Source organism: Panthera onca, chromosome F1 (genome assembly GCF_046562875.1).
Source record: "Panthera onca isolate mPanOnc1 chromosome F1, mPanOnc1 haplotype 2, whole genome shotgun sequence".
Classification (NCBI taxonomy): Eukaryota; Metazoa; Chordata; class Mammalia; order Carnivora; family Felidae; genus Panthera; species Panthera onca.
Window position 1 is genome coordinate 10,751,575 of NC_138355.1, and position 12,652 is coordinate 10,764,226.

General features: G+C 46.3%; 1 protein-coding gene and 1 long non-coding RNA gene across 2 annotated transcripts; one reads left to right on the plus strand and one right to left on the minus strand.

The window, feature by feature from the left end:
• Positions 1-3,797: 3,797 nt before the first annotated feature.
• LOC145713380 (uncharacterized) lies at positions 3,798-6,182 on the plus strand. Its single transcript, XR_014136480.1, has 2 exons — positions 3,798-4,305; positions 5,979-6,182. It is a non-coding gene; the product is annotated as an uncharacterized LOC145713380 (long non-coding RNA).
• LOC144614838 (microtubule-associated protein 1 light chain 3 gamma-like) lies at positions 5,315-9,315 on the minus strand. Its single transcript, XM_078440649.2, has 4 exons — positions 9,187-9,315; positions 9,021-9,076; positions 8,749-8,864; positions 5,315-5,522 (listed from the first exon to the last, which is right to left on the minus strand). The coding sequence occupies exons 1-4, from the start codon at positions 9,242-9,244 to the stop codon at positions 5,315-5,317; spliced, it is 438 nt and encodes a 145-aa protein (XP_078296775.2). The 5' UTR covers positions 9,245-9,315.
• Positions 9,316-12,652: the final 3,337 nt, after the last annotated feature.

Genomic DNA, 12,652 nt, shown 5'->3' on the forward strand with positions numbered 1-12,652 from the left:
CTAGGCATTTATCCATACAGGTGTGCTTTGAAGGGACATATGCACCCCCATGTTTAGAGCAGCACTATCAACAATAGCCAAAGTATGGAAAGAGCCTGAATGTCCATAGATGGATTAATGGATAAAGAAGATGTGGTATATATATACAATGGAGTATTACTCGGCAATCAAAAAGAATGAAATCTTGTCCTTTACAACTACGTGGATGGAACTGGAGGGTATTATGCTAAACGAAATTAGTCAGAGAAGGACAAAAATCACATGCCTTCACTCATATGAGGACTTTAAGACACAGAACAGATGAACACAAGGGAAGGGAGAGAAAAATAATATAAAAACAGGGAGGGGGCAAAACAGATGAAACTCATAAATATGGAGAACGAACTGAGGGTTCCTGGAGGGGTTGAGGGAGGGGGGGATGGGCTAAATGAGTAAAGGGCACTAAGGAATCTACTCCTTAAATCATTGTTTCACTATATGCTGATTTGGATGCAAACTTTAAAAAATAAAACATAAAATAAATTAAAAAAAAATATTTTGTTGGACAACAAAAATACAAGTCCGAGGAAGTGGGCAGGTACAGGTCATTTACCTGTTGTTTTCTCTGCGCCTGAAGCCCCGGAGGAGCTGGGGAACCACACCTCCATCTCTGCAACCCGCTGCCCCTGGCATCTCTCTCTTCCATGTCCCTCCGGCCACTGAGGCCCCCGGGGGGGGGGGGGGGGCGCAGGGGGGACTCACTCCCTTCCTGCTTTGGGCCCCAGGGAGGCCCAGAGCCTAAGAGCAGCAGCAGGTGCCCGCCTGAGGTCTGAGGCTCCCTCCATATCCTCAGTCTCTCTTCCCTTTCACCCCTTTTGCCCTCTAGCTAACCTTCTCCGTTTTTCTCTTCCTGCTTTTCAACATCTCATGGCGGGGCGCCTGGGTGGCTCAGTCGGTTGGGCATCCGACTTTGGCTCGGGTCATGATCTCGCGGTCTGTGAGTTCGAGCCGCGTCGGGCTCTGTGCTGACAGCTCAGAGCCTGGATCCTGTTTCGGATTCTGTGTCTCCCTCTCTCTGACCCTGCCCCGTTCATGCTCTCTCTCTGTCCCCAAAATAAATAAACGTTAAAAAATAAAAATAAAAAAAACAACAACAGCAACAAAACATCTCATGGCAAGTTTCTTCCATGAAACATCTCTGCTTGTAATACCCAGAGCGGCTCTGTTTTGGTGCTGCTTCATGACCCTCTCCCTGCCTCAGCCCCCAGCTCCACCTGGCACTTCCTTTCATTGTCACCCCTCAGCTCCTGCGTCCCCAGACTGGGTTTGCAGTTCTGCTCCACCGCTGCCCCTCTTCTGTGCGGGAGAGAAGAGTCCAGCCCACGGAGGGGCCCTGCTGGTCTCCTCACACAGTGGGAGAGTCAGGTCTCTTTGGATTGAGGGGAAATATCCCCAGTGATCTTGAGTTTTTCCTGAAACAAATCTGAATCGGGATAGAACTTGGGGGACATTTTGTGAGTGTTGTCCCAACTTTGGGGAAGGGTCTGGAAGGGACTCTGTCCTGTGGCCAGAGAGCACCTGTCTCCCTCTGGGGCCTCAGTCTAAGCTGTGGTGGACAACGGGAACTGCTGCCTCCTGGGTGAGCCTGAGGCCAGCGTCTCCGGGAGCCTGTCCAGTTTTGGGGACTGGTTTTCATCCTGCCTCCCAGTGACGCACACGGCGCTCCTGACGCCCACGCGTCCCTCCCTCCCAAACCTTCTCCACCTCCTCAGTTCGTCTTTTTATGCCCTGAAACTTCCTCCAGAACATCATACCCCTAAAATAGTCATCAAATTCCGTCATTCTTTTCCTTAAAAATCTTTCAATGGCCTATTAGCATATTTTAGAATAATATCCTTCGTAACTTCCGGACAGTGGCCTATCTAAAAAGAAAACTGAAAGCTTCCAATGGCTTTCTTTCTTAGGCAGAGTGATCTTTCTAACAGGAGACCTGGTCCACGGCACTGCAGTCTTTAAAAGCACTAACCATCCCTTCTGGTCTTCTCAGGAGAAAGTTCACTCTTTTTATCTATCCTTTATTAAGGTCCTTACCCCTCTACTGCCTCCTAGCGCCCTGCTCCTGTTCACTCCACTCACTTCTCAAAGGTCCAGCCTCATTGAAATGATTTTTGCTCTTCAGACAGTCCATCCCATTTTCTGTGACCACAATATTTTTCCTCGTCTTCTTGGTCTGCCTAATTCTTTCTCATCATCTATCTGCTCTGACATCACTTCCTCCAGGGAAGTGGAGTCTGCCAGACTCCAGATTTGAGCTAGACTCTGTAAGTGCTTATCTAGAACACTGTCCCCCTTACCACACTGCACTGTAAAGTGCTAACCATTGTGAGCACGCAGTAGGGATCTGTTTAGTGAATGAAATACAGTTTGAAAATATGTATTTCACTATGAACCTACGGTATGCTACTTTCTAACTAACATCAGCATGATAGCACTTTCAAAAGTAACTAATACATGTGTTAGGTGGCTCAGGAATGCAGAGGACTGGAGAAAGACAGTACATGAAGGGTGAATAGTGAGGGAATATGCATTTATTCATGGATATAAATTTAAAAAAAAATTTTTTTTAACGTTTATTTGTTTTTGAGAGATAGAGCACCAGCAGGAAGGAGCAGAGAGAGAGGGAGACACAATCCAAAGCAGGCTCCAGGCTCTGAGCTGTCAGCACAGAGCCCAACTGTGAGAGCCTGACCTGTGCCCAAGTCAGATGCTTAACTGACTGAGCCACCCAGGCGCCACTGTTTGTGGCTATAAATTACAGGAAGTATAGGGTGTGGCTGGTGGAGGAATAGGTTGTGTGTGCTTGTTAGAAGTATATGGTAAGTGAAATAAGGTCACCAATTCTTGGATATTTCCATTAGGAGGTGCTGTTGGGGGCACCTGGGTGGTTCAGTGGGTTAAGTCTCTTGATTTCGGTTCAGGTCACCATCTCATGCTTCGTGAGACCGAGCCCCTCGTCAGGCTCTTCGCTGACAGCGCAGACCCTGTTTGGGATCTCCGCCTCTGTCTTTGCCCCTCCCCCGCTTGTGTGTGTGCTTTTGGGTGTGCGCGTGCGCGCGCTCTCTCTCTCTCTCTCTCTCTCTCTCTCTCACAAATAAATAAATAAACATTAAAAAAAGAGGTGTTGATTTCCCCACACCTTAAACACAGGTTTGACCAGAGGATGTGGCAGAACGAACACCGGGCAGGTACCAGGGCCGGGCCACAAGAACACTTGCAGCTTGCCCTTTTGCGTCCTTGGAATGCAGCCCCGAAAGCGTGCTCTCGGGAGCTGGCCCCGCCTAGTGGAGGCTGAGAGGCAATGCGGGTGGTCCAAGCCCGCCTGCCCACAGCCAGGCCCACCTGCCCGCGCAGGTTTGGGAGGATCCTCCCCCCTTCCCACAGCATCATGGAATTCCCACGGTTTCCATGGGAAAGACTAAATCCTCCTTTTATGTCACTAAAGTTTAAGGTGATTTGTTATGCAACAGCAGTTAACAAAACCTGGGGTGTGGTTTGTTTTGTTTCCTAATTTTTTTTTCCCCCTGAGGGTGAAAGGCTTGAAGGAAAAAGGAAGAGGCAGGACCCAACTGGAACATCAAATGGGGCTTAGAGCAGAGGAGACAAAATAGGTCCTGGGGGATGTTCTTTTGGATCTTCCCGCATCTGCCCTGCCTGCCCCTTCTGTTCCAGATCTCGACCCCGCCTCTGCGCCCGGGGGTGGGGGGGTGGGGGTGGGGGTGGGGTGGATACTCTTCACTGTTGTTGTTTCATGTGTAATAGCTTAACTGAATGTAATGTCATCGCTTAGAATAATGGTTTACTTTAATTTGGTTCAATGTAAGTGTTCGTTGTTAACAAAAACTGGCCCACATCACTATTGTTTTTGCAGGGGTGGCAAAGAAACAGTCAAATGGAGTAAAACGAAGAATGAGGACAGATAAAGGAGGGCTCATTGGAGACCCAGCGTCTGGAAAAATGACCAAATGAAGGAAGATGCCAGTAAATATTTGCTGAACTTGCCCTGTGTGCCCATTGTAGATAAAGCCACCGAAAATAACCCTATCCAACCGGACAGAGAAGCCAAAGCATGTAGGGAAGCAGCAGCAACAATGAGAGAAAACAACGCAAACCAGAAACCAAAATACCACCTCTGCTCACCACCACCCTGCACAGGCTCTGCCCACCGCCATCCTGCAAAACGTACAGGCTCTCCTCCCAGATCCACGTGGGACTGGCTCCTTTGTACTTGAGGGACTGAGTGCACATGTCACCTCCCAGACCACTGAGGTAAGGTGTCCCCACACCAGCCCTATCCCTGACCCCATTTCATCAGTCTTCCTACCACTTAGAATGCTTCTCTGTATTTTCTTTCTCCCCTCACTAGACAGAGCGACACGAGGCTGGTTGCTTACCTGTCTCACTCACCGTTGTCGCTCCCACTGTTAGAAGCGTTTGGCACACAAGACATGCCTATTTGATGTTTATTTGCCACAAGTGAATTAAAAACAAGACAAAAAATTCCTTCCTAAAAAAAAGGCTTTTCAATCTCTAAACCTAGGTCAAAGTTCACAACCTGGGACACCCTCTGTGACCAAGCGTCCCTGCCTTTGGGCTGCCCTGTAACTAGTATTTAACTGTTCTTACCTGACCAAGGTCCTCTGCAGGCATGTGTCTGCCTCTTTGTCTCCTGTGTGGACAGGTGAACAAGTGGAATTCAGCTTCAATTCAAGACTAGCAGATTGTCACCAAGTGAGGAAGTTTCTGTGTTATAAGCCTGGGTTCTACACCAGACTGATTTCAAAACCTGGTTTTGCTGCTTGCCAGCTGTGGGAACTTTGGGGAGTTTTTTGACCTTTCTTTGACCCAATTTCCTTATCTTTAAAATGGGAATAAAAGTACTTAACATGTAGGACGATTATGAGGAGTTAATACCTATAGACTACTTTGAACAAAGTCTAGTCCATAATGAAGATTTAAATGAAAGCCATTATTTTAAAAAAATTCTATTCTAAGGAAAACTGCTCATCCAAATTATTTGGAACTGAGTAGTTGCATCTTTGGCATAAATCCGTGTGGCATAAACAGATGCAACAGAATCCGAGAGGAAATAAGCCGAGTGGGAGTGAAGACTGGAAATACAACAATCATCTCAGGAATGGCACAGATAAGGACCCCTGCCCCCAAATGAGTGGGTCCATAGGCCCCACACGGGGATTCCCCACAGACCTGTCCCCAGGCTGAGGTTCCCAGTGACCGAGCCCACATGGAGTCCACCCACATGGGGTGACACCAGGTTCTAGACATGCTCTGCAGAGGACGGCAGGGTCTTCCTGGAGCTCAGGCAGCCGAACATCTCCTGGGAGGCATAGGTCACGTACACGAGGCCGTCCTCGTTCTGGTAGTCCCTGTAGACCTCTGCCATGGTCACACTCATGCTGACCAGGCTCTTATTGTTTACCAGCAAGTAAAAGGCTCCAGAGGCCCCCAGGATCAGGCAGCTCCTGGGAGGGGCGGGGGCCGGAAAGGGAAACTTTCACTGGGCAGGGAATGGGCTCCTGACCCAAGGCCTGACTTACCTCTGTTTGTTCACTGCAAACATGTCTACCCAAGGAGCCCACCTCCCCACTTTGGTGCGAGGTCCTCAAACTTGACAATGACCCAGGAGTGCCTGCTGAAAATGTGGATTCCTGGGCCCCACTCCAGATTTGGGTTTAGTAGATCCAGGAAGCAGCCTGGGAATCTGCAGGATTGTAAGACAGGCACACCTGACTTTGAGAAAGATTTTTCGAGAAGCACAGTCCTTCCACCTGCTTCCCTTGCTGCTGCCTGGAGGCTTTCAAAGTGTCAGATACATTTCCCTGCCTCTACCGGTCACTGCTGAAACAATAATTTATATGTGTCATTACTCAACTTTTTATACAAAACTTCATCTCTTGTCCCATTTGATTTCCTAATAACAGATAAAGAAACCAAAGCACAGAAGTTAAAGGGTTGGATGGAGGGAACCAACTGTCCATCAACAGGCCAATGGATAAACCAAAGTGGTTTGTACACACAATGGAGCATTAGCCTTATAAAGAAGGAAATTCTGACAAGAAATTGTTACAGCATAGATGAACTTTAAGAACTTATGCTAAGTGAAATAAACTAGCCAGGAAAAGACACTGTATGATTCCTCTTGCATGCTGTTCCCAGGGTAGCAAAATCGGAGAAACACTGTAGACTGGTGGTGGCCAGGGGCTGGGGTGGGGGTGGGGGGGCGGCGGGGGACACAGTGGGGAGTTAGCGTTTCATGAATACAAAGTTTCCATCTGGAAAGATGAAGAAGTTCTAGAGCTCAACAGTGGTGATGGTTGTGCAACTGTGGGAATGTACTTAATGCCACCGAACTGTGCACTTAGAAATAGTTAAGATGCATTTTTATCACAATTAAAAATGAAAGAAAGGGAAGCACAGCTCTCTGCAGTATCTCTGGGGTGACAAGGGAGTTGTTGGAATCCTGCAGAAAGACTGTTCCCTTCCCTGGGGATTAAAAATGCCCTGGGACCCTCTGACGGGCTCAACATGCAAGGCCACCCCATCACTAGCTAGAAAAACTATTCACAGCACCAAAATGCTAAGCAAATAGGTCTCTGTTTGCTATGAGTTTAAAGCAAAGAATTTCCTGTGTGGTGACAAGAGAATACGGAAAGCTGGGGATTCTGACGTCATTTAAGCAGCTCTGGGGTAACATTTAGAAAGGAATTACTGCCCTAAGGTCTGAAATTCCTCCCCTCGGGTTAATGCTGTAGAGAAACAGCTCCATTTGGTTGGAGTTCATGGCTGGATGGGTCTGTTAGTAATGGTTAGCCCTGTCTACTCCCCCTCGCCCAAACATTCGGGGCACAGCCAGGGCGCTCCTGGGATACAGTGATGAGGGCTACATTTATGTGGTGGGTGGGAGGGGAAATAGTTTCAGATCCTGGTTACCAAAAGGTGGATAACCTGAAGACCAAACCCTGACCGCTGCGCTGCTCTCCCTCAAGGAGCAAATGGCCACTCTGCCTTCTGGGAAAGGGTAAGGCTGGGGGGAGGGGTTATTGCAACCTCGCGCCTCAAAATTGCACCTTCACCTTCCTTCTTCCACCAGGCGGTCCTTTTGTTAAGGTTGAGGGGTCCCCAAGAGTGAACGCTGTGGTTCGGAAGATGTTCAGGGCAGGGATTTTCATCTGTTTTGTTCGGTGTTCTTCCTGCAGAGCTCGATACACAATGGGTGCTTAATATCAATATGTTTAAATGCATTAATGTAGAGACCTAAAGTTATTGGGATGGAGAATGGGGAGTGCCTGAAAATTGGAGGCACATGTATATGGAAAAAGGGGGGAAATGGGGTCAAAACTCACTTTCCAGTAAAGCCACCATTGTCCCCCAGCATCTGGAGTCTGACCGGAGTTGGGATCTAAGGCTGACTTTGGTTTTCTTTCAGTTGCCCCCACTTTCCACTGGACCAACCTAACCCTTAGCAGGTCAGAGGAGAATGTGGAGTGTTCTAAAAGGGCTCATTAAAAAAATCATAATAAACACTGTGAAGAAACTGTCAGCATCAGCCAAAACCTTTGGGAGGTGGTTTCCAGTACAGGGAGACTCACACCAGCCATATTTACTGAGCCCCAGTCAGCTACTTTTAGTTTTCATGTCATTTTTTTATTGAGGCCAGCTGGCAGGTGACAACTTCCATCGCTTAAGCTTTATTTTTAAAGCCAGCAACACTTGTCTGACTTCGCTCTTCCTTGTTCTGAGTGGGAGGAAGCTGGATATGGGGAAGGTCTGGCTCCTCTGCTTGGTGACTCCAGCAGGTGGGCAGACCATTGCTCTACCAAAAATTCCTCAGAGGCAAAATGCCGTCATTGGACATTTAAAACACCTGACACTGGAGGGTTCTTTGGACTCGTTTCCAAAGTTCCTTTGGAAGATTCTCAGAGAAATTTGAAGCCAGAAATTAGAACGCAGTACCAGCAAAATTTTGAAAAATAAATGAGAAAACAGCTCTTCTGTCAAATTGAGAGCCCCCACTTTCTTTAGAGTTGTAAGGTCCTTGCAACCTTTTAATGACTGGTTATCCGGGTAAGCCTGGGTGGCTTGGTGGGTTAAGCGTCCAACTTCAGCTCAGGTCATGATCTCACGGTCCGTGAATTCGAGCCCCGCGTCGGGCTCTGGGCTGACAGCTCAGAGCCTGGAGCCTGTTTCAGATTCTGTGTCTCCCTCTCTCTGCCCCTCCCCTGTTCATGCTCTGTCTCTCTCTGTCTCAAAAATAAATAAACGTTAATGACTGGTTATCCATGAGACCATCCTTTTTATTTTTTATTTTTTTCTTAAAAATTTTTTTTGAAATGTTTATTTAGTTTTGAGAGACAGAGAGAGAGGCAGAGAGAGAGAGCGTGTGTGAGCGGGGGAGAGGCAGAGAGACAGGGAGACACAGAATCTGACGCAGGCTCCAGGCTCTGAGCTGTCAGCACAGAGCCTGACGCAGGGCTTGAACTCGTGAACTGAGAGATCATGAGCTAAGCCAAAGTTGGACACTCAACTGACTGAGCCACTCAGGCACCCCAAGACCATCCTTTTCAAAGGCACAATTGAAGGGAAAGGGGCCAAGCAGGACTACTTCCCTGCCTCCCTCTGCTAGATCCTATTGTTCTAAGAATCCTGGGCATACACAGCACACGTGCCAATGTGCTCTCTGTCACCTCCCAGATGACACTGAGGAAGAGGGTCATGGTCAGTGCCTGCAGGACCAGGAACTGAGTCTTGTCCAGGGGGGGCAGGAACCTCTCCCTGGGGTAGTGCTCCACTACTACTCTGTTAAGAGTCTCTGCGTGAATCTCTTTGGAAGCAAGTGTCCAAGAATGTGCTCAGTTCTCTGTGTCTTAGGAACTTGGAACAGAGAGAAGGTCATTGGGTGAGTTTTGGTTTTTCAAAGAACAGGATATTGCAGGCACCACTCAGGAAGCACAACGGAGTCTTACCAGGATCTTGCTGGGGAACTTCGCCTGAATTCTAGCGACTTCCTCTCTTCTGGTTGCTGTGAACATGTAAGTTCAAATTAATACATCGGCATGTAATAGAAGTCTGTATCTCCTTTCCTCCCTGTCTCAAGGGCCAGAACCCAGACAGCTGCTCTGAGAACTTTACCTAAACTCTTCCTCTGCTTGAAGGGTCTGAGGCTTTGGGTTTTCTGTGGAGTCTGCATTTTGCTTAACAGCTGTGTCTGTGTCTGACTTAAAAAAAAAAAAAAAATCCCACAACCAGGACCTAATTCATTCCTCCAGCTGCTTCCAAACCACCTGCAGGAGCCTAAAGGAGGCCCTTAGGTAGGGCTGTGTGACATCAGGCGTCTCCAACCTGCCTTCCCCTGCCCCTCCCTGGGCAGGAGGAGGTCAGTCCTGAGGAAGGACCTGGAACAGCCCCCTGCTTGCTGGTCTGAGAAGGCCGCTTTGCTCACAACCGGTAAGGAATTTGTTTTTGTTGAAGAAATTACGATTTACAATGTAGTGCATTGGTCCTCACATTAATGCTTACCTATGGGCCTAAGCTTAGGACCCCTGGGTAGAAACAGCTTGGTGAGGACACTGAATACAGTTATGGAGCAAGTTGAAGATCGATTTCACCTTACCCCGAAATACACTGCTATTGTTCACGTAAGAAATAGATACTCCAGAAAGGTTGAGTGATTTGCCCAGATAAAAAGAGGTGAAACGGGATAAAACCCAGGTATGTATGAAAGTAGCATTTTACTCTGCAGTTTTCTAACACATTTTGTCATATTTATGCAGTTCTAGGAATGTGGGTAGGACAGTTATGCTCATGTGCAAGGTCTTGTATTTAGAAAGTGATAGAACTGGGATCCACAGAAATGAACTCACTGACCTAAGATACAGTAGACAGGCAGATCCGTTCTCCTTTCTGTGCTACGATGTTCCACCCCACTGTGCTTGTCTTATGCACCAGTGTGGCTTTAGTGACTGCTTCCCCTTCAGGAACACAGTATTGCTACTGAGGTCAGCTGCCTCCTCACCTCACATCCCTCTGTCTTATTCAGACCTATCCCTGTCCTGAGAATAAACAGGACCCTTTGCATCTCCTCTATAGCGAATGGAGACACCGTGATCTTCAGAGGGTGTCCCTGGCACCATTCCATGCAGAGATACCTGACATTTGAAGAGTCTTCTGTCAAATGATAATGATGTAGAGGAAAGTGACCAAACATTCTCCAGGTTGTTGAGGGACAGAAGGAAAGGTAGTATTTTATATAATTTTTTAAAACCTCTTTATTTATTTTAATTTTGCCTTTCCTCCTGCCTAGAAGGCTGGGACAATGATTGCTGAGCTCACCCTGAGTCTTTGAGTCCACAGAGAGGAAAGGGAACGTGGACTTAGTAGGTAGAGCGTTTCTCAGTGGTTTCAATACAAGGGCTCCTTCTCCATGGACAACATCATTCCCTGCCTGTCTCGGCCCAGTGGGGGAAGTCAGGGCAGAGACTTGAGGTACCAGAGTCCAGTTCCAGGCTCTGGCATATCTTCCACAGAGACACAACTGCCTTGGGACCTCTTTCTCATTCTTATCTTAGCCTCATGTCTCTTTCTTCCCTGTCTCCATGCATATCATTCAACCAATCCCTTGAGCTGTGGGCTTTCAAATTGTTTCTTAATGTTCAAGAAGAAAGAATTCTATATATTCCATATCAACTTCACAAGATTTCTTTCCACGGTTATCTATATTTTACTTGGAAAAAAGGATCATTACTGACATTTAATGACTTTGTAGTTAGAACAGGCTGTGCAATAAAAAATACACGCCACATCCATTAGTGAAACATAACAAAAGCTTGATTCTTCCCACATCACAGCGCACCTCACGTGGGAGGCTTTCCTGTTTGGCTCTCTTCCAGAAGAAATTCAGGTGCACATGTGACTTTACATTTGCAATTGTGTCTTCTCAAAATCCTTTGCTTACACATGTTCAGAGGAGAAAACTAATTTGCTTTTTCTAAGCAAATTCTTTTTTCCCCTCTCCTCCTTTCTTTCTTTCTTTCTTTCTCTCTCTCTTTTCTTTCTTTCTTTCTTTCTTTTTCTCTCTCTCTCTCTCTCTTTCTCTCTTTCTTTCTCTTTCTCTCTTCTTTCTTTCTCTCTCTCTCTTTCTTCTTTCTTTCTTTCTCTCTTCTTTCTTTCTCTCTCTCTCTTTCTTTCTCTCTTCTTTCTTTCTTTCTTTCTTTTTCTCTCTTCTTTCTCTCTCTCTTTCTTTCTTCTTTCTTTCTTTCTTTCTTTCTTTCTTTCTTTCTTTCTTGTTGGTTAAATTGATTTCTTGATTGATTTATACAATAGCTTGTTCCTAACTGATTTGGAACTTGTGGGTCACCTAAGAATGTGAATACTAGGAGGCAGGGATCATCAGGGGCCATCATGAGGCTGGCTACCATAGGAGATATTTTCTATGAGCTCCTGTTTCCTCTTCTATAATAATGGAAATAATTAACTCCACAGCAACATACTTTTATTCATTCATTTACCCACTCAGAAAAAAAAAAAAAATCCTTAGATACCTACCCTGTCACAGGCACTGTGGTAAGTGCTAAGGAAAGCAGTCATTACAGTTACATAGTTACTGTCTTTCCATCTTCATTGAGCTTACAGCTTACTGAGGAGTAGACAATAATAACAAATACACAAATAAAAGTAAGATCTCAAGTGAGGACAATTACCTGGGGGTTGCCAGTGGGCATTCTGAGTGGAACTATATTTCAGTGACTAATTCCTGGCCTACCCGTCCCTTCCCTTTCCTACCCACTCACTGCTCACTGGAACTGCCCAGAGTTCAAGTCCAAACTCCAGTTAAGACCTTAGCAGTCTGAGCCCCTTCCTGAATTTCCAACCCCCGTCTTGCTCCCCTGGTGCAAGCCCCCTGATCTGGCTCATCTGGTCTCTTTTGTGCTAACACTCTGTGCATCTCCTTCTCTAAGCTTTGCTCACACAAAGTCCCTGTGCAGAATGCACTCCCCACCCCACTGCCTCTTATCTATCTCCATCACATACATCCCATTCAAGCTCCATCAGGTTGTAAATCCTAAAAAGTCCCAAAGAGGGGCCTATCCTTTACCCTAGAAATATTTGCTGTAGGTACAAGTCATTTTACATTGTCAGACATATTTATATTTAGCTTCTCTTGTGTACATGAAATACGAATAACTCTGGCTCATTTCCAGCAAATATTTCCTTAACATTGCAGAGGATACAGAGATAACTAAGACACAGCTCTGACCCACACTGGGATGACCACACTTGGTCACTCCTTTCTTGTCTTTGTCCTCTGCATCAACAAGGCCATTTGTTGCTTGGGTCTAATCCAGTCTAGGACAAAAATACACTTGTAAAATGCCCTAACAGGCATGGCATCCAGGATGATTTACATCAGGGAATGGAGTAAATCTAATGCTTCCAAGGAAGGCTGCCAAGTGCTTTTCCCTTTTAGTCCCTTTTCTATAAATTGACTTCATATATTTGTGGCTAGTAAAATTTTAAAAATATTCCTACTTTGGTTAATAAATTCACTTTAAAATCTTACTTACTATGAAATCTTGTGAGGCTCTTCACTTTTTTTCAA

Coding starts and splice junctions, on each gene's coding strand:
- LOC144614838 (XM_078440649.2), bottom strand. CDS start 9,244: ATGCAGACTCCACAGAAAACCCAAAGCCTCAGACCCTTCAAGCAGAGG. Junction 8,865..9,020: donor AGTTCCCCAGCAAGATCCTG/GTAAGACTCCGT, acceptor ATTCACGCAGAG/ACTCTTAACAGAGTAGTAGT. Junction 5,523..8,748: donor ACCCTCTTCCTCAGTGTCAT/CTGGGAGGTGAC, acceptor CCCCGCCCCTCC/CAGGAGCTGCCTGATCCTGG.